Source organism: Mus caroli, unplaced genomic scaffold, assembly GCF_978045245.1.
Source record: "Mus caroli unplaced genomic scaffold, Mus_caroli_1 scaffold_2, whole genome shotgun sequence".
NCBI classification, from domain to species: domain Eukaryota; kingdom Metazoa; phylum Chordata; class Mammalia; order Rodentia; family Muridae; genus Mus; species Mus caroli.
The window spans coordinates 64,799,595-64,821,389 of NW_028227257.1; the positions used below are offsets into that span (position 1 = coordinate 64,799,595).

General features: G+C 39.7%; 1 protein-coding gene and 1 long non-coding RNA gene across 11 annotated transcripts in view; one reads left to right on the forward strand and one right to left on the reverse strand.

The window, feature by feature from the left end:
• Nucleotides 1-21,795, reverse strand: part of Cdin1 (CDAN1 interacting nuclease 1) — a 207,646-nt gene that overhangs the window by 89,142 nt on the left and 96,709 nt on the right. For all 10 annotated transcript variants that reach the window (XR_015046502.1, XR_015046501.1, XR_015046500.1 and 7 more), the window contains 5 exons: nucleotides 20,832-20,911; nucleotides 20,425-20,474; nucleotides 15,685-15,752; nucleotides 3,700-3,765; nucleotides 2,967-3,072 (listed from right to left, as the gene is read on the reverse strand). Coding sequence is in view for 7 of the 10 variants with exons in the window: in XM_021153861.2 (XP_021009520.1) it covers nucleotides 2,967-3,072; nucleotides 3,700-3,765; nucleotides 15,685-15,752; nucleotides 20,425-20,474; nucleotides 20,832-20,911 (370 nt within the window). In the remaining 3 variants the exon portion in view is untranslated. The remainder of the gene's footprint in view (nucleotides 1-2,966; nucleotides 3,073-3,699; nucleotides 3,766-15,684; nucleotides 15,753-20,424; nucleotides 20,475-20,831; nucleotides 20,912-21,795) is intronic.
• The window catches only part of LOC110287211 (uncharacterized), a 74,286-nt gene that overhangs the window by 40,783 nt on the left and 11,708 nt on the right, over nucleotides 1-21,795 (forward strand). The window contains exon 3 of the long non-coding RNA XR_002377188.2: nucleotides 8,710-8,786. This is a non-coding gene — a long non-coding RNA (uncharacterized LOC110287211). The remainder of the gene's footprint in view (nucleotides 1-8,709; nucleotides 8,787-21,795) is intronic.

Here is a 21,795-nt window from a genome sequence, read left to right on the forward strand (position 1 = left end):
ATTAAGAAAGAACGCTCTTATGAAGATGTCAACCAAAAACTAGGGGTTCAGCAATTACTGGTATGGAAAAAATGACATTATAAAAAATTGTCTTAAAATATGACTTGAATGCTCTTACATAAAAATCTGTTACCCCAAAAGCAGTGTGACAATTAGATCCCTATGGGTTTTATTGTCAATTAGGGTCAACACCCCTCTCCCCTGGCTTGGGTTTAGTCCAAATGCAAGTCTCTTTGAAAGGCTACTTTTGAGAGAATGTCTACTATTGCTGAGAACTTCATCTCCTGTTCTGTGCGCTGTGTTCACAGATAAGAAATAAACATTAGGATTCCACACATTCATGGATGGCTAACATTGCCTTGGGTCTAAATGCTAGGCCACTGGTAAATCTGTTCTGACTGCTGCATTCTTATTGCCCTCCATTTGGATTGTGATGTCTCAATGGTCCATGGTTCACTTTGGCACTGTTTGCATTTCTTTGGTTCCCTGCAAACATTTGGTGGCATTGGTGACAACCTGTATGATATATATTCCCGGAATGATCTGGAATGCTGAAAACCAAGGCTAACATTTCCTATCATATAACATGCTCCATATAAACAGTGCCTGCTTAGTGCATGTAAATGCAAAGTATATGTTTAGGTATGTAAATAATGATACTCTATGTAAAATACTAGAATAAAAAATAAAACAAAATAATATTCAAAAAACACAAGACAAGCTGAGCATGGTGGTATGCACCATAAATCCCAGAACTCTGGAGGCAGAGTCAAGTGGATCTTTGTGAGTTTGAAGCCTACATGATGAGTTCTAGGCCAGCCAAGGTTACACGCGCGCGTGTGCACACACACACACACACACACACACACACACACACACACCAAAACCCAAACAAAATCCCACTCAGCTGTAATGAAACCACATTAAAATATTGACCCCTCATTCTCCCTTGAGCCATGTCCATAATCTACAGGTTTCCTATAGGGTGAGTAGATCATGTAATGTGCTTCTGATTGATATGTGGGAGGCATACGGTAGGTGCTCAGTAGTTGAGTTGTTTCAGGATGAAGACGTGATTTTGGCATTTTTAATTGAGCTTTCTTGTTTGAAATTGAACTTCTATTTGTTCTTCAGAAAAGATGTGACCAGTACCAAAAAGGGGAACACAGTCTTAATGTGCCGTGATTTACATGATCAATTGTTTTTAACCCTTTAGTAACCCAAACTTAGGAGGTTTGATTTTCCTGTCATTGCTTTCCCTATACTCTCAAAACAGATGCTTTCTTTACTAGTTCAAACTCATCAGAAAATCGCTAAAAATCTAAAATTCAATTTGCCACATTAATGCTAATTTGAATAATGGCCGACTAACACCCAGGAAACGCTGAGGCAGCATTGATTTCTAAAACATTTTGCACTTTCCTCCTCTGTCCCTGTAAAGTAAAGCTTGGGTGCTACGCACAATTACACAAGGAAATCAAGAAGGGCATTACATTCAGCACTCTGTCATCATCACTGTTACCATGGCAAAGAGTAGGCGTAGCTTAGCACAGCTGCCACGGGCAAGATCTGCTGGCCTTTTGTAAAGCTGAGTAACAATATGATGCCAAATTCGATAGCCTCCTACCCACAGCCCACACTGTTGCCTGCAGATGCTACCATCTCCTTCCTTAATGATCTGGGCATGTGTCATCTTATTACTGTATTCTTACTGTTGACCAATGGCAGAAGAGCACGGCTAATCTAGAAAGGTTGCCCCCGATCCATTTCTTGTTTTCGTGGAGGAAAACACAGAGTGTGAGAACAGGAATGAAATCATTAAAAAAAAAAATTACAATCATAAAAAAAAATCAGAGATTCAACATTGCATTGCAGATGACAGGACACTGTTAGAGATGGATGGGGTGGGGGAGGCGAGGATCAACGTAATGAGAACCAGCAGGATAACATACTCTTTCTTTGAGTATCAGTTTAGTTATCTATACAATGGGGACAACAGTAACTTGCTGGGCTGGGGAGATGCCTCAGTTGAGAAACTGTTGCTACACAAGTCTGAGGACTGGAAGGCCAAAGCCCCGCACCGGGATCAAGGCCAGGCAGGCATGACTGTTGCCTGTATTTTAGCAATCAGAAGGCAGAGATGAGATTCCCCAGGACAAGCTACAGTCAGTGATCTCCAGGTTCCGTGGGAGACATGCCTCAATAAATAAAGTGGGAAAGTGGTGGGTTATTGTGGAAGACCATCTAAGGCCAACACTGGGACTGCACACCCACAGTAACACATATATACTCCTGCACACAGTCACATGAACCCATATACTATGGCCATGCATGCACACATGCACAACCTCCTCCTCCACCACACACACACACACACACACACGTAACCTCTTTGGAGGAATTAAATGAGACAACTTTCAGGTCCAGGCACAGGGCAGGTATTTGGTGCATCTGCCCCAACCTGAACCGCTTTAATTGTGGAGACTTCCATCTCATCAGGATGGTTGTAGAAATCCATACATAAACTGTTTGGTACTGTAAGGCAAATCATTTTCATTTTTCCTGTGGTTTGGATACTGTCTTCAGGTAACTGTGAATAAATTAATTTTTATGGTCTAGAAGGAAGCATAAATTCCACATCAAAAGGATAAAATTCAGTGTCTATACCATATTATGCACCACAGCTTGTTATCTGTATTTTAAGTGACACTAATGTAATCACTGGAAAGCAGGAAGTAGGCTATACTTGTTTTGACCTTAAGCACAGATTTTTAAGTTTTAAAAAATAAAGCAACATCATGAAAGCAGAGAAATTTAAATTATCTCAAATGAATACATTAATAGAGTCTGTATTTACTAGGGAAAAAAAGGCTCCTAGCATTTTTACCTGTTAAACAAAATATTTTTTTCTAATGAGACTTCCTCTGAGTATCGTTTATCTTAAGAGAAAAATAATGGGACCTTACCTATTCCAGTAGCTCCAGAATTGGCCATGCAGGTAGGCGTGGTGGCTACATTCATCACCAAATGAGGCTTTGCTTTCAATCCAGTGAATTATGTGCCCTTCCACAGCTAAGGGACAAAGCATTACTAATACATTGTGAAGGAGAGGGAAGATTGAAAATCCTCAACTATGTCCTGGCCTCTCTATGCCTCACATTAATGAGCAGGGGCTTAGCCTCTGCCACTCACTGTGGGCGTAATTTATAAAACAACACGTTTGTGTGAGTTCATCACCAGGCACGCTGGGGCCACAGTTTCATCCTGTTCTCCTCACCCCATTTTTCAAAACTCCCTTTCCTAGTGCTTACGACGCTGTTCTGTGGCTCGACAAGTGACATGTCAAGACCAAAGTGTGCCTGGCTATCTGGCAAAGCTGTGTTTTTAAAATTCAAAATTTAGAGAAATGAACTGAGAAGGGCAACTTTAAAAATGCCTTCAGAAGGCATGCTCGCCCCTTCCTTAAGTGTATGGAGAAGTTTTGAGGCACAAGCTTCATCTGAACCAACTGCGAGACAATATAAGATCATCTTTTCCAATAGTTTACTCATTTCAACACAGTATTATAAAGATAATCTACTCTGAAAACATTTGCTAATAATAACATGCAAAAAAAAAAAAAAAAAAAAAAAACCCAAGCCAAAACCCAAACCAAACCCCAACCCCCTTCTATACAGAGATGCATATCCAAGCACTTACCAACTGGCACCTGTAAAATGAAGTCTGGGGTTTTGTCATAGCCCTTTGCACGGAGCTGATCCTCATCTGCAGGAAGAACAAACACTATCATTTATCGAGGCACTCCATTAAAAAGACAGCAATATAATTGCTTTTCTTTCTTAAATATGTGTAAAAATTACTAATGCAGCCATACGTGTCTTTCTTATGCGTGCAATGCCATGTCAGAATAAATGAATTTTCTTCCCAAAACTGAATCAGAGATACAAGAATGCTTCTTTGTCCTTTTTTGCATTTTTATGTCTTTATTATAAACATCATTAATCCAAGCTGTCAAGAGCTACCTTTTTTTGGGTAATTGAAAATTCTCAAAATAAATATACTTACTGATGGAAAGTAAAGAGAGCTGCTACAATGGAAGTCACTATTGCTAGTAGTCAATATTGACAGTTTACAGTAAGGCAGAAGCACGGTAGCCTTTGCAACCAGGAAATGAATGCTTCTGTTAAAGCAGTCAGGAAACTCTGATTTAAATTAATAAAAGGAAAGGAGGGAGAGGGAGATCTCCACAGTCGGTTGTCTTGTTTAATCCCTTAGGTATACAACTGTTTCTCCGATTGGGAGTTTGAAGGCCTGAAGTCTGTATGCACATCCAAAAAACAAACAGGCTTGAAAATGTTTTCTCTGTCTTTTCAACTTCTTCTGTAAATATCAATGACCCTGTTGGAAGGGAAGAAAGCAGAGAAACGGAGACCCAGATAAAGTTGGAAAAACTAGCAAGGGGCTTGGAAAAAAAAAAAAAAGAAAGAAAGAAAGAAAGAAAACAACCCTCCTAGTATTTTCTAAATGCTGTCCTTGACTTCTAATGGCATTACGATGTGATTTCTGAAACAGAGAGTTCTCCATTAGATTTTGGAGTGACCTGGTCATTCAATTCCAGGCATGGCTTTCTGTCTTCACCCAACCTCAACTAATGGCCCAACCAAGTAACAAGGAAGGCCGAGTGGTCTCTTAACACCTACTGGGCTGTTGACATTGTCATGCATCCCATTGGCCTTCCTGCATCAACTTTGATTAAAATTAATGGCCCATCCCCAGTGTTGGGTAGCTTATTTCCAATCCATTTGTCAGCCCAAGACAGTGGTTTCACGGCCAGCTTTGAGAAGCTCTGTTTTAGAGCATTCTTGTGTACATCCTGAAAGGTCAGCATTTTAAACATAAATAAGCTTTTAATGAGAAGACACACATTAACGTAGATATCTAAGTGGAATGCTGTTAGAAGTTGGTATTTTTACTCAGATTTAGAAGGCTTGATGCTAGCTAGCATTCAGAACAGTTCTCTCTCTTTGAAATACAAAAATACAAATAAAAATAAAAATGAAAATCAAGCCATTGAAATAATGAAATACAAATCAAACTAAGGTTAATTTTTAAAACAAAAGGATTCTGAAACTGGGCTACAAAAATAGAACAGAAAATTCCTACTCTTTAACTGTACTCTGACCAGAGGTATTTATTCAAATCAACCCTAATGTTTTGAGAGATGGTTGAGACACATGATGGAGTTTTAAAAGCTGGTTGACATTAACAACAACAACAACACAATAGATAATATTTCACTAAAACTACCTTAGTTTCCTCAGCCTATGTAGATGTTAAAACAATGATATGCTTCTGACAACAGCTCAGAACAAAACTTCAAAGGTCACCAAGCAATCCGCAAGCACACTCAGACCCCTTTAAGAGCAGAAGCACACTGCATGGTGCAAAATAACTCACGGGACTGCTACTCCATGGCTTCCCTCATGTGAACATTTAAAATCCCAAACCCCAAACTTGGCTACTAGATGAAGCTAGGGAATGTTCCCATCCTTTTGTAGAGAATTCCAAAGTATCAGGGGACAAAGGCTCAGTCATAAGTCTGTCTGCCATCTTTCCCCTATCTTCAAGTCCTTCCATATTCTCAGTATCTATGAACTTGATCCTATACTGTGCCCAGCATAGCCTCTTAATATCTGAGTCCTTGCCAGTGTTTCTTATAATAAGAGGTTATTTAAAACATCTGAAATGCTCTTTATTTTACTTACAAAACAGTCACTGCCATACCCCTTCATTTCATGCCCCCATGTAGGGGTGCCCCAACCTGCTTATATGCAACCTGTTTTATGCAACCTGGATAATTCCGTGATGTTGAGTGAAGAGAACAGTGCAGAGAGAATAGTGCAAGTCGAGGCAGAAGCACTGTGAACAGGTGGCTCACTGGGTTGGGCCTCATGGGCAAGCCTACCTACGGGCAAGCCTACCGACTGACCCAGCTTCCTGCCTTTACGCTATGCTTCTTTCTTGGCCCTAGGATTTCTGTTTTTTTGTTTTTTGTTTTCTTTTCTTTTATTGGATATTTTTTGGATATTGGATATTGGATTTGGATATTGGATATTGGATTTTATTGGATATACCCCCTTTTCCAGTTCTCCCTCCCCCTGCCCCCTCCCCCTGATTATAAGAGGGTGCTCACCCATCCACTCTGGCCTCCCCGTCCGGGCATTCCCCTATGTTGGGGCATCGAGCCTTCACAGGACCAGGCCCTTGGATTTCAAATGGGTTCCTGACAATAGAGCACTATAGAGGTTTAGAAAACCTCCAGGTAGACTTGAAATTGGTTGGCATGCTGCACTTGCAGGAGTCTGAAGCTGTGTGCTTTGTTCTGCCCTTAGTTCTTTCTACCCACTATGTGCTGGCTCCTCTGCAGTGACTGTGCCCACAGGCTTGGACACATTGATGTTGTTGCTTAGAGGACCTGACTCTGGTGTCCCCCCTCACTACCAGCATACTCTCCACATGTATTCGATGCCTCGAAAAAACAAGTACATTAATTAAACGTACATTTTAAATATTATTTATGGTTTCTGTAAAGCCTACTTAGTTGGGTGATTTCTTTTTTTGTAAATTTATTTAACTCCTTAGGCATAGATAAAGCACAGAGGCAATGATGCTGGCCCAAAGTTTGAGGTTTCTTTGAAAGTCCTGTGGTTCTCCAAATGTCTGAACTTCAACTAACTGTGGCTGTAAAGGACAGAAGTGACCCCTTCTTTAATAATTTTTCTTACATCAGTAGTGTTTTAAGTAACACCTCCCTTATCTGGTCTTTAGATTTGAGTAGAATCTCTCCAGAAATCCATTCTGAACAGAGGACTGTGCTATTACTGGGTAACCATGATCACATTCCTATTTCTTATCTGACTATTGATCTGTGCAGATATTCCCCTCCACTAGAGACAGGTGTGCAGTCTACATTTCCCCAAGAACTACAGAGTTCATAGAGATTCTTCAACTTTACACATACTTTAGTTAAGTAGTTACTTCAGATTCTTGTCTCTCCCTAGTTGAAACTAGATGTCTACTCTCTCTTCAAAAAACATAAAATAATAAAAAAAAATGAGGAAAGACAAGAAATAATATTAGTTAAGAGAAGAGAAAACCGTGCGAGCAGCAATCTGAAATAGCACTCTTAGTACCCTTGCCCCATCAGTTCTACTGACCTTAGTCAGTGAGCACAGCAGACTGGAAGAAAGACTTTCCTGGCTCTAGGTGCACATATAAATCTATACATTTCATAGCTCCTAAATTCACTGATCCTATGGTCTGTTTCAGCATCAAAATAAATATAAGAATATTATCACTTACAAGCCTTCACATCCACCAAATGAAGAATTATAGATAACAAGGACCTCACAAAACTATATGTCTGTGCTGGTCAGGTGTTAGAGATGACTACACCCACATTCTAACTAATACATCCGAAAAGAAGCGCAGAGAAGTTAAGTTACCCATCAAGACTTGGATTTCTTAAGTAGAGATGACAGTAGATGAGAGCCATGTCAACCCAGTCCTACTTTGTCCTCACAGACTCTACATTACTCTACAATTCTCAATTATGGCAATAATTAAGTTGGAACATGTATGATAACTTATGAAGAGCGAAGGATTCTCCTTTTCCTTCTGTGTGATTGGTGGGTGGCCACATCAGATACCATTCAGAGGAATTCGAGCTTCAGAAGTCCTCCTGTCCTTACATCTCAAAACTCAACAAAACTGTGTCCACAGAAGAAAGAGATTTTTAAAAACTACTTTTGAATACTATTTCAACTATACAAAAACAACACAGGTCTCTGTTTATTTTTCCATTGTCAGCCCTGTTCTTAGGTGATATTTTCAATGGGGATCACACATGCGTAAAGAACATTGTGAGCGCTTAATTTCAATGGCCTTTGAATTATCTCCTTGAAGTACCCAAAATATCCAAAGCAATTAGCTACTAATTACACAATTCCTTTGTTTAAAATAAAGGGCTGAAGTTTAGTCAGAGAATAAGACACATCTGAAACTAGTTAAGATATACTTAAGAATCATATTTAAGACTATTAAGAAAATGTTTTCCTTAACCTGTACTGGTTTATTACAATCTTTAAATTTAAGATATACATCATTTCCAAAGAAATTGTACAAATTCCAGTTTGCAAGACCTGAAAATGAGAAGTGACACTCTGAAGTGACCCATGGTTTTCTTAATGGATAGAAACTACTAAATAAAATAAACAAATGATTAAAAGATACTCATTTAAAACATTGTACAGGTTTCTAAATTCAGAGAGAGCCCAAAGCAAATACATCAACACAATAAAAACAAAACAAAACAAAACAAAAAAACTATAGTTTATCTCTTCTACGCTAGTATGTCATGTGCTTACATCACATTTTCTAGAACATTCTTAATTGAGTGCTTAGAGGTGCAACCTTTCTTCTCTGTATGTTCCCTAAGAAGTTTCACCGTCTTTTCTGCTGAAGGCATCGGTAGGGCTTCAGTAACAGTTGCCATTATGATATACAAATGGTGTAAGGGTACACAGAACACAAACAATGAGTGGCAAGACTACCTCGCACAGAAATGAAATCTTTACCAAATCTTTATCAAAGTCACTAATAAGGACTGCCAATGACTGCTCTGATCTTATTCTCTGCTTATGTCTTTAGGGGACAATACTAAGGGAAACTGAAGATAGGAAACAAGTAGGAGGTCCAGAAGCTGGAGCAGTGTGAAGAGGAGCTAGGTAGGCTGTCCTGGCTGGGTGTGGAGTGGGGAACAGAGCAAATCACTGGAAATGTTTTTGGCTTCATGCTTCAAAGGAACAGACAAATCAGCATGGTAGATGTCTTAGTCTCAACCATAGCAACTCTTATAAAGAAAAACATTTAACTGCGGCTGACTTACAGTTCACAGGTTCAGTCCATTATCATCATGGTGGGAAGCATGGTGCCATGCAGGCAAACATGGTGCTAGAGAAGTTGAGAGTTCTACATCCAGATCTGCAGGCAGCACAAGAAGACTGAGACACACTAGGCCTGGATTGAGCATCTGAGACCTCAAAGCCCTAACTCCAGTGACATACTTCCTCCAACAAGGCCACACCTCCTAAAGTACCACTCCTTATGGGCCAATCTTTCAAACACTACAGGAGACAAATGAGACACACCCTCACAGGCTACTGGGAGAGTAGTAGGTTGTAATGTAGACTCAGGCAGTTTCTCCTTCAAAAACATAGAGCCTGTGCCAATGTCAAAATTCTGATGAGTGGCAGAATGTTAGCCTATCTCTCCTTGCTTTTTCTCCCTGAATTGGTATCCATGGAAGAGGCATATTCACTGTTGCAAGAAATAATTAAGAGTCCTTACTGGAACAAATATATCCCCACATATGCAAATCTGTAATGTAGACAGACCACAGAGTCAATCCAGTAGTAATAGTAAATGATTTGACTCAGGTAGGCTCTGAGTATGGAGAATAAACATAGAAACTGCAATTAATTCACTGCAGAGAGAGAATGCTTTGTTTGGATTCCCTGCAACTATCCTGCCTGGCATTGCTATCCCACACTATGATTTTGCTAGGTAGTCAGTGACCTGTCCCCCCAGCCACTCAGCTCTGAGTGGACACTGGACCAAAGAAGCTGACATCAGAACCCTGTCTGTGATTTTTTTTTTTTGAGGTGACAGGACAACTTTTTTTGAGATTACAGTACTAAGAAATAAACTAATGATGCCTGTCAGTGGCCATCTTTGCTTCCTGAGAAGGAGGGCAGCACTGGGAAGTACACATGCCGAGGACACAGGCGGGGTGGGTGACAGACTTGTCTTCTGAGCACCAGGCACACCTAAAGCAAAGTGCTCTCCTTGGCTGCTGCCAGGTCTCTATTAAAACCTATTAGTTCTTTGTGTGAGCAAGTGCAACAGTGCCTTTGGATTTCTGCTGCTAACAACCAAGAGTTTCCAGAAATTGTTTGTGGTCAGGAAAGCAGAAGAGCGGCAGGCATGCTATCTAACTACAGTGACAGCGAGGGAAGGGCTGTGGGCCTTGAGCAAGTAGTCACAGCAACACCATTCAGATGTTTGGTGTTTCAGAGAGAGAGAGAGTATATGTGTGTTCAAACAGCAGGGAGTTGTCTAAGGTTCCCCTCTCTTGGTTCTAGAAGGAAGTATATACAAGAATATTTGAGAACAATCTCTTTTCATTGTAGTGTCTCCAGGAAGAGGGTGGAACCCCAATTACCAATACCCCTAATAGCACATTCCTGACACTGCAAAATCTATCTTCTTTTAACACTCCAATAGACAGGCATTTAAGTGTTTGATTCCTTACGACAAAGTATCTAACCATCTCTGCTCCCTACAGCCTACATCATCTGCTTATTTCTATTCTCCTATCACTGCTAACATCTGCATGTAAACCACCTAAGTACTCTCTGCCTCACCTGCTCTTGCTGCCTGCTCCTCACCTGAAATCATAATCCCGTTTGTCACACTAAGATGACTGCCCTAGCGCAGCACCCTTGTTTCAAGGTAGTGGAGGAAACAGCAGGAACAGATGAACTCTTAGAAACAAAGATCCTAATTTCTTTGGGCAAGGGACATCCTTCCCTAAGCCTATTTAATTTTACACATTAGACCCTCTTGGAGTCCCAGAGAGTAATACATGGATGCTCAAAATGCACCCGCATAAAATATGCTGGTTTGTCTAAGCATAGGGGGAAAGGAGTGAGGCAGGGCTAAAGTAAGTGCCTCTCAGGTGTCACTCAAAGTAATTGTTAGTGTCTACTAACGGGGTAACATTTGCTAGAGAGAAGAAAATACCTCCAGAGCCGTCCTTATTAAGTCAAACTTAACAAGAGTTTGCACCCAACAGTGGCTGTTGGAGGCACTAATGAAAGTCCCCTTGACCTGGAGACATGCCAACCTGAGCTGATGAGTGGTTTCTCTTCTGTCTCTGGGATGAGTTCTTAAAGGCTCTTACTCTCCCATTGCTGTCACCATTTCTTCACTATATTCCACTGCTCTCGGCCCAAAGGTCTCAAAAGTCTCCCTGAAAGCGAGCCAACCACTCCCCTCAAAATATAGAAAAGCTGGAGAGAAGGTACAGCATCGCAAAGCATGGTCTCACGGAGCCCTTGGAGGCAATGTGGAGGAGCACAAATGCTTCCTAATGGACTTCAAGCAGAGTGTTCTCTGTGCACTTGAACGTAAAGGTGTGTGCAGTTCCTGATATGTTGGAGACTCAATAAGCTAACTACTCAGTACTGAGTCTAACTGGGCGGCCTGCGGAAAGAACTGCTCACAGACACTGAGATCTATAGAAGAATTTCCTGGAAGTTTGCATACTTGAGTTAACTTTTAAAAAGTGTTTTTAAAAATCTTCCAGCATTTTTCCATAACAATCACTTAAAAGACTGGTGAGCTCAGTGCAAGAGAGCCAAACTGGCAAGTCAGAGCAGCCATTCCGGAAGTCCAGGAGGAGGTCTGCTGAAAGCAAGCTGTGGAATACACAAAATTCTGTCTAACACAACTTCACTAAGAAACACTATTTAGGAGACAGCAGGGTTTTTTTTTTTTAATCTCTAAAATATAGCTAGTAGTTTTTAGTATAAAAATAGTATATGAATGCCCCTGTTGGCTTTTAGTACAAAAAAGGAAACACAGAGAGAGAGAGAGAGAGAGAGAGAGAGAGAGAGAGAGAGAGAGAGAGAAGGCGAGAGCGAGCTCAACAGTAAAGACCAAGTTTTATCTCTAGTTCCCACATAGAGCAGCACACAACCTCCTGTAATTCCAACTCCAGGTGATCTGAAGCCTTTGCTGTTGTCCTCTGTGGGCAGCTGCACTCATGTGCACACACCTACACACATGCACTTAAGGAAAAAAGTAATTAAAGTACAACGTAAGTTTAAAATCACCCCAAGCACATTTATTACCACTGGAAAGATACTAGGTGCATACCTGCTAAGTAGGGTACACAGATAGACCCATGCTCCCTCTGGACCAGGGACCAGGGCTCTACAAAAGCTGGACCTAACTGATGTATCCTCAGAACAATATTCAGCTTACTTGCTAATTTGTGGAATAAATATCACTTCTTAGTGAAATTAAGGTTATCTATTCATCTTTGAAGTATCTTATTTCAAACACTTATTTGGATAATATGAAACAGGTAAGTTTTTAAGGCAGGATAAATCTGTAAGAGTAAATGTATATTTCCAACCATCAAGACTACCCTTCCACCACACTCCCAGGACTACGGTGCCTTGCTATGTCCCATGTCACTGAAACTGCTCAACTGCTCAGCTAATAGCTACAAGACAAGGAAACTCAAGACAGAACTAAGGCTAGAAAAATACTAGTTTTCTTTTCTATTGGTGAGAGGTAGAGGTCAAAGAAAATAAAATGGGTGGAAATTTTACAACAGAATAAAATGCATAGAGGAAAGTCATGAGCTCTAAAGTATAAAAAATTAATAGTTAAATAATAATAAGAAAGGCTGTTTTATAAAACTATTGTAGATTAGAAGTAGAGTGGGGAGGAGAGAAAGAGACAGACAGATAGACATAGGAAGAAAGAGAAATTATTTTTGCTTACTAAAGACAGAGGCAAACATTTACAATGTCAGTAACAACATTCAAGGAACAGACAAATAAGCAAGAAAAATATGGTTGGAGTAGCAATCTGTTTATATACTGATATTATCCCATACTGCTTTTAAAATGATCATCTATTTGAGTTTGCCTGGCACAATACTTTGCAGCTAATTAATCACTGAGGAGGTATTTATAAAGTAAAAGAACAATAATTCTACACAATACACTTCATACAAGATTTAGATTTTCATGTTTTAACTGTAAATAAACATGTTAGCTTGCTGCTACATTGGAATACTTAGAATGCATAGAATAAACTAACAAGTGTTTGTATTCTGATGAGGAAATACTCCAAACATAACTGAAATTACTGTAAGGATTTGTCTAAGCTTACTACTAGTCGTTTTTAAAAAATATTAGTTAGGTATCTTCTTAGGGTATTGTCAGGTACCTATTTCCTCAGAACTGACATACTCCATCTTCCAAGGAAGGAGACAGTATCCTAAGACTCAGAAAGCTAACAAAACTCGAAAGGTTCAGCAAGTTGCAAAATCCACAAAGCCACTCCCACAGCTTATAAAAGCAGTGGAAACCTGCCTGGGAGAGGAGCCTTCCTTCAGTAGAACTGACTGTATGTTTTATAGTGAGCTCCAGCACAAAACTTTCTCGATCACAGTGGGGTGGACTTTTCTGTGATACAGCTGCCTCTGAGTCACACATGCCTGCAAATAACTCCAATAAACTCACTGGTTCACTGGTTGATGCATGAGTTGGGTGGAACCCATTCTTTGGTGTTTCACTGATGACCTATCTTGTGAGATCAATGTTTGTTCAAGCCACACCAAACAAAGTCACACTACAGAACTGGCGCTCAAACAAGGACTACTAGAATTTATGGTGAGTTGGGCGTGGGGAGAGCAGTTACACAGTCTCTGTAATGGGGAATCCTATGGTATCTGTCCTCTATTTTGAATGGTGTGACACACTTCTTTGATGAAAAGGGACTATGGGGATGCTTCCCAAATGGCTAGTGAACTTAACAATACACAGCAGTTTCTGAAAGTAGCACGTATGGACCAGGATCATAGCAGGCTGTTGCCTGGCCTTTGCTTTGGGCCGTAAAAGATGCAACCAAGTCTGAGCTGTTTATCTAGAAAGAGCCTGCTTGCAGAAGAGAGGAATTTCAGTGAGAAAAGATACAAGTAGAAAAATGGAAGATGGATGGATGGATTGTAGCAGGCAGGATGCAAGGAAAAGGGAGAAGAACATCTAATTTGTTTAGTCCAACAAGAATTCCAGCAACAGATAATTTGTTCCCATTTCCTTCAAGAAAACTCACACAACCAATAGATTTCCATCAAATAATTTACCCAGAACAGAATGGAATATATGGGACCCATCAAATTCAGTATTTAAGTATTTCTATACATTTTTGCAATTGGAAACAGTTATTTGACCATATAGTAGCATTGGCATTTGTGACTTGAAGTGAGTCTAGTCAAACACACTCAGTTCCAGTTATCTGAGGTTCTAGACTTAAGTTTAGGTCACATCTAAACTCTGTGAACTTCTTTCCCATTGAAGTTTGCTAGTCCTCAGGGAGGAAGTGAACAGAAGTTAAGCCAGACAAACACGTGAGCCTGAGAGGGTGTGACTGTCCATTGGTAGATGGTACTGTGAGCCTGAGGAGGTGTGACTGTCCATTGGTAGATGGTACTGTGAGCCTGAGGGGTGTGACTGTCCATTGGTAGATGGTACTGTGAGCCTGAGGGGTGTGACTGTCCATTGGTAGATGGTGCTGAAGAATGACCCCAGTGTGCTCAGGGAAGACAACTACAATGACCTGCATCTGGATAATGGGTGGATCATACCGTTATAATTTTATCAGAACACTACGGCTCTAAAACACGATAGAGTGCCTCATGGGCACCAATTGTAACTAGCTTTGAGCTGATAACCCACTTTATTTAGCATTATGTGTTTTTAAAGGGAAATTTATTCACATATTACATTATTTCCAACGGTTATACAATTGACTTGCCCGTTTCATATGAAAACACTCAACTGGTTCCACTCTCCAAATTTAGTAACTGGTTCCTAATTTATCAACGTTCTTTAACTTTAATGAGTGAATATCTATGATCATTCTCAGCTTGCAACTTACCCTACTCCACTCTCCTCCGGGTTATGAACTAAACAACTGAGCAGGATGAAAGTTTTAGCCTAGCTCTTAAGGATTTAACATTCCTTCACCAGTGTCTTGTCCATTTTACAATAAAATTAAGTAATGGAATATGTTTTCCCTTTTAGTCTCTAAAATTATAAAGTTTCTTCGAGGTCTGCATGAATCTGCTCACTAGCACGATTGCTGTTGATCTTTCGTTGCTTGCCACAGACACAGCAGAGGAGAAAAATTAATGCTTTGTTGGGTGCTTTATGGTTGGGATGCCCCATTATTACATGGATGTTGTTCCAGGCTCTGTTTCTGACAATGAAGAGATGAAAGAAATAACATTGAACAGTAAAATTCTCTACTGGGTCACATCTGAATGCAGACATTGGGGGATTTTGAAAAATTATACTAAACCTATGATGCAATTAATACTTGGCAGGAAAGCAATAAAAGCTTAATATTTTGCTTTTCAATAACAGGACTTTCCAGTATGCGGACATGAACATACCTAACATGAATTTTTCTAAGTATTCTCTTTAATATATAAAGCATTTTATAGACAATATTTCTTTGTTTCTTTCTCTCATAAGGCTTAGATTATGGTTAATATCTCATGACACCAAAAGTAATACTGCAACAGATATTAAAGCATTTTTTCAGCCACTTATTCTATAAAATATTAATTGCAAGCCTGTGCACGTGATGTCTATATAGGGGAGTGGGTCTAAATCAATAAAAGGTAGCATGCGCAGCATCAGTCATCATCCTCTCTCTCCCTTTAGTACATGGCACGTGCAGGTGGAAGACTGAAAATACTCATCTTTAAGTACCGGTGAAGACACTCTAAGTCAGAGAGAAGGCTTGAGCAACACTTACCTAGGAATGACAGGTTTTTCTTCAGAAGCAAGTCTCTCAGCAGGACTTCATGCTCATAGCCAATAGCGCTAGACATTTCACTTAAGGAGGCAACACACACAGAGAAGGGCGTAACAGGAAAAGTTAACACCAATTATATATAATATACTATACTCTAATACTAAATGTTGAGATGAAATGGAGAATTATGGTAATTATACACACGACTTTGTACCCAGATTACATCTTTGAGGAAGGAAATTTCTATAAGCATTCTCCCCAAGAATTTTTTTTATAACACTTACAAACCTTGGCAAGAAATGATTCATAAATCACTGTGACTTTAATTTCTTTTAAAAGGAGGGGAGTCACTTAAAATATATATTTATTTCTGTTACAAACAAATAAACAAACCTCTAATTCAACTTAGTACATGTTAACTAAACACTCACTGAGAACGAGAAAGAACAGTAACTAACCCAGTCTTTGCCCTAATGGTTTCCAATCTTACAGTCTAGAAACGTGTGAGATCCATTTGCCAGTCATCAGCTCTGGCTTTACTTCCTGTGGTAAGAAGCCTCTCTCTCTCAATCTCTCTCTCTCTCTCTCTCTCTCTCTCTCTCTCTCAAGAAGCCTCTCTCTCTCAATCTCTCTCTCTCTCTCTCTCTGTGTGTGTGTGTGTGAGATGTTCCCAGAAACATATAAACCGTTCCAGTGCTTTCTTGATGGCAAGCATCATAACAAGTCATTTCAGCATGTTATCTGATCCTCACAAGTATAAAAAGCTTGTTTTACAGATGAGGGGAGTGACTCAGAGAAGAAAACGCACAGAGGCAGTCAATGTGTGGGAAAGCCAGGGATGAGGGGTTGGGGTCACAGCACAACCTAGTGTCTACCTAGCTGTCTTGACAACCTGAGTTCCATCTGTGGCAGTAAAGGAGAACAAAACAAGCAAACAAGGCAGGAATGAGCTCACTCTGAGGCCCGCATTTGATCCTATTTTTCCCAAAAGCATCAGAATTATATAAATACTTGTTAATACTTAATGATTCCTAAGGACCATGTAGGAAGCCTTTGTGCTAAACACTGACAGCTTTGAATCTACACGGCAGGGCCAAGAGTAGATAGATGATCTCAGGTTCATTGTCTCAGTCATGTAAAGCACGGTTCAGAAATGCTGAGGATGGAGCTCAAGGCCCTACGACTCATAAATAATGAAGCCAGTGACAAAACTTTGAAGCTTGTTCTCTTTTGTGACGGAAAGAGAGGATACCAAGTCTCCAAAAGTCTTAAGCTCTTTTGGTCTGTCTGTCTGTCAGTTCTTCTGAAAGCAGTTAATAGAAGTAGTCAGCGGTAGGTACCTCCTTCACTGTCCACCCTGCCCAACCCTGTGACAGTACATGGGTACAGAACTCCTGACACAGGGTTCTTCTGATCATGTATTGCAAGCCTTCAACTTAAATCAAAGGCAACTTATATATCATTAGTTAAAAAAAAAAAAAGAGCAGAAGATTATCCTGCTCTCTCTCAATGGGTTATAGGTTACTATCATTGAAATTCAAGAAACAAAGTCATACTTGTCCATGAGCAGAAGAGGCCAAGCCACCAGAACTGCCTCTGCCCTGTTTTCTTCCTTCTTCCAATGCACATGACTGCACTCATTTAATTATTAACTAGAAATAAAATAAAGGAAACAAAAAAAATGCTAAATCACAGAATTTCCCTCCGTTTCTGAGTCCATAGAAGACACTTGATGGATAAGTCTCAATGGTATCTCATTACCGGGGTATCCCACATTTTCTAGCTAAATTATTTACTTCTTTCCACATAAATGTGCTCTCACTTTATTGTTGTAAATTATTTACATCTAAAATGTTGAATCATGAAACGGAGGTTACTGATGGTGGAGAAATGAAACCCACAGCCCGGGGCTTCCTGTGCCATCTTTCCCCCTTGCCTCTCTTCAGACCTTTGTCTAACAGCTCTGGCCTTGAGTCTCACTTAGGAAAGTTGAAGTGACTGCTTTTTCACTGAGTATGTTTGGTGGATATGAGATACAGAGGCAAATGTATGGGTGTATAGATACCATATACACACAGTTAATTAATCAAACAAACAAAAAATAAATAAATATACACACACAGTAGTCATCAAAAGAAAAAAGAGAAGCACCCTGACAACCCATCCTCCTTACCAATGATTGGTGCTGTGTCACTTTAGAACATGACCTGTTTACTTTATTCTCTGGACACACATACCTCCTTGTAACATTTTCATAATGGAGTACAGAGGTTTTATATCTATTCCATCTACCAAATGTGTGCTTCCTTTGTATGAAACTGCTGTCGTACTTTAGTGAGAGTAAGCGAGGTAAACATTACCAAATGATCAGGATCACACAGAAAAGTGTTTCTCACTTACAAAGGAAAGCTATAATTTCATCCAGTGTGAAACAGAATACTTCCTGTTGACCAGTCGAGGGAATGTCTTCACAAGCTCATGTACAGTGCATGAAACCGGCCGCACTCCAATGCACAGGGACAGCCAGTCTCTCCACAAACTTCCCAAGATGTTGATTCTGCAGTTACTGCCATCACCAATTTTAAATTTTGGAAATATATACTTCTTGATATAGAAACATGTAGAAGTATATGTTTCGTTTGATATAGACAAAAAAATTGCAAGGTCTAGAAAATAAAGTTTATAAAAGCAGCAATTTTTACTGGTAATAAGCATAATGGAGCTGCAAAAATTAGAATCTAGTCAGTGAATATAATTTATATACATACATCATTATATTTATCAATTGAAATTATATAGTACATTAAATTCTACTGACAACATGCAGCCAAAAGAGAATGTGAATGATGGCAAAACCTATCTATGTATACAGGGAAAATATTCCAGACAGAATTTATAATGATCCATAAGCAGAAACACTTAGACATTGTCTATAAGGATACCTATTATTGATGTATGGTAGTGACCATGAGGCAAAACTTGTAAATAACCTCACAAGCCATTTTCTTCGCCAGCGATACAGCAATCTAGTTTCCCGTAAGCGTCTCAACTATTACTGAAAAATAGCCTCCTGGCATTTACAAAGCAGTTGACTTCATACTTTAGTCCATGCATATATAATTAGAGAGTTATATTTAAAATCAATATGCAATCCTTCAAAAGACATTATGCTTTTAAAACCTTAACTTTAAATTGATTTTTAACTATTTTATGTGCTTTGAAATTAGCATGTAATTCAGCCCAAGCCACTCTGAGATGGTGTCAGTTGTTAGATAAATGTGCTTAAGTTTATCACTGTGGCAATGCAAGGCTGGCGCGCCGACAACTTTTAACACTACCATTAATTTCACCCTGAAAATAGAAGCATACCTCCACTTTAGTCTAATAATAATAATAAAAAAAGCCAGATGTTGACAATACCATGGTTTGCTTCATTTTAGCTTGGGGAATAATAGATCAGAGAATGCATATGCAAAAAACTACATGCTAGTTAATATTTTTCCAAGAGGGCTCAGTTCATAGGTTATGCCAAATTGTAACTATGTTTTTAGGAAAGGAAGTAATTTCCTTCACAAAATATTTGAGCTGGGTGTGGCCCTGCATACTTGAGATCCAACACAAAGGAGAGGGAGGCAAGAAGAATGGGGCTGGAGGGTAGGGTGGGGCCAGCCTGGACAACAGAGCAGAACCATGACTCAAAATATTTTTCTAAATGACCCTAAGCCTTTTGGAACCTTAGAAGGATATAAATAAATATACACATACACAAACATATGCGTGCATATGGATATGCACATTGCACACACATATATATGCACATATGGATATGCACACACATACTCAGCTCGCAAAAGAATCCAAGAAAACGGACTGTTGATCACTGAGTCACAGCTGGCCCCTCTGCCACTCCTGCTAACAGAATCTAGTCCAGGAAGGCTATGGTTTTTTAATGATCTCTACCAAAAATTTTGAGTATTGTTTAAGTAGGTAGTCTTTTCTCTAAAGTGTTAAGAGGATTCTCACTGTCAGGCCATTTTGTTTCTGGATCATCTCTCCTTCCCTGAGATTGCTGCCATTCACCCAACCTTATTTTAAGAAGTAGACATTAACTCCTTAGGAAACTCAACAGCTTTAATGAGAAATGACTGAACATCTGCTTTCACGGCCTTAAAGTCAGTCCCAAGGGAAAAATTAGCATGGTTTCTCTAAAAATGTTTATTAGGGATCTAAGTGGCAGTGCAGATTGCAATCAGTATTTAAGTAAGGAGAGTCCACTGCCCTTTAAAATGTGACAGTCTCTGGTGGCATTTTAATACCATCATCCTTGAACTCCTGGCTCTAAATTTATTCTAGAACACTCAACTGAATTTGGCCCATTTTCAATGGGACTTTGTTATATTTTAAAACAATGGCCACTGGGATGGTTAGATACATTCCAAGACAGTATGTTACCTGCCTAATGACTCTGCACTGTTAAACTCACTGAAAAACCAAGCAGTTTGCAATGAGCATGGAGCTGTGTCCCTGCTGAACTGACATCTTGCTGTGGCCTAGCTGATCCTTCCCAGGCGGTAGAAAACAAAGGTCTGCAGTGACCCTCCAGTTGATAAAATGTAAAATAGGAGAGTATGAAATGTGTTTTGTGAAGCAGAACTTTATGTCAGGTTAAAGCTAGACACATCTCCTCCACCGAGTCTAAGCTCATCAATTGTGCACCTAAAATTTTATGGGGAAGGATACTGCTTGATGCAGTCCACCAGCGGTCCATAGCAACAGTCATTCACGATGCACTGTGGACAAATAAGAGAAGGGTGTTATAGGCTGGGGCGACGACAAACCCCACCACAGGAAATATTCTAAAAGCAGCCATTACTCCCCCAACCCTACCACCACCCAAAAGAAAGCTATCAAAAGGCTATTCAGATTTAATCACAGAAAACAAAAATTACATGCTTCTTTATTTACTATAAAAGCAAGCTATAAAAAAAAAAAAAAAGTAAAATGTTCTCGAAAATATTGCGTTGCCATTTATGGTGCGCCCTGACCTCACTGATAGTTTATGATGACAGTCATTAAATGAGGTTTAGCGTCCTCTACTCTGCCAGGCAGATAACAACATTGCCACGGGAAGCAGCTGTGATTAATACCTGATAGACCTGGTTTGCTAGAACTCCATCTGGAATCTGAGAAGGGTCCCGCAGCATACTGTTTATAACAGACTTGGAGGCTGTAGAAGGAAAGAGATGAACTATTAGCAGACAGTCAACACACTTTTAATATGACAGGAGAAGTGACGGATACCTTTGTGCGCACAGATCCCGAAAAGGAAAACAGGACTGATAACGATCATTTTCCTGAGATTTTTCATTTAAGAGAAGCCTTTAATTAGATCATTTTTGCCAAGTATTTGTAAGCTACATTGCCAGATTTGACAGTGACCTGATTTCTTCCAAGGTAAATTAACAAGTCTAGACCTCAAGCATATGTCTATTTGCAGACACACCAGCTTCTGAAAAGCCAACTTTGGGGATGGGGCGGGGGGGCGGAGAAGAAAAATAACCACAAAAGATTTAACTGTTACAGGTAGAGATCTAATTTCTAAGCACCTGTACGTACACAGCTTAGCTAAGACAGGCTAGACTTGTAGGCTTCAATAACGCTAATAAAAGCATCAACTGCCACTGGTTATGTCCATTCCACAGGTGAGCAATACAGGTAAGACTGGCTGATAACTGTAGCAATCTGAAACAAGGAAACAGTGTGGGAGAGTGAGAGGCTACACATGCACGTCTGTGCATGTGTGCGCATGCGCTTGTGCATGTGCACTGCTGTCTTCCTGTAGCCACTATTTCCAGGACCCCTGACCAAGACTATATAGGCTATGCATGCTCAATTTCTGTATATGAAACACTACAATATTTATATATAATGTACCCCCAGGATCTGACATACACTGTCTCTTGACTAAATGTAATCTAACTCAATACAAATGGCATGTAAATCATTGTTATACTGTCTTTAGTAAGTTAGAAAAGTCTGTATGTTGAATACAATACATTTTTGCTCCTGCCTTTCTCATCAGTAACTGATAGAGTCCTAGGCATGAAACTT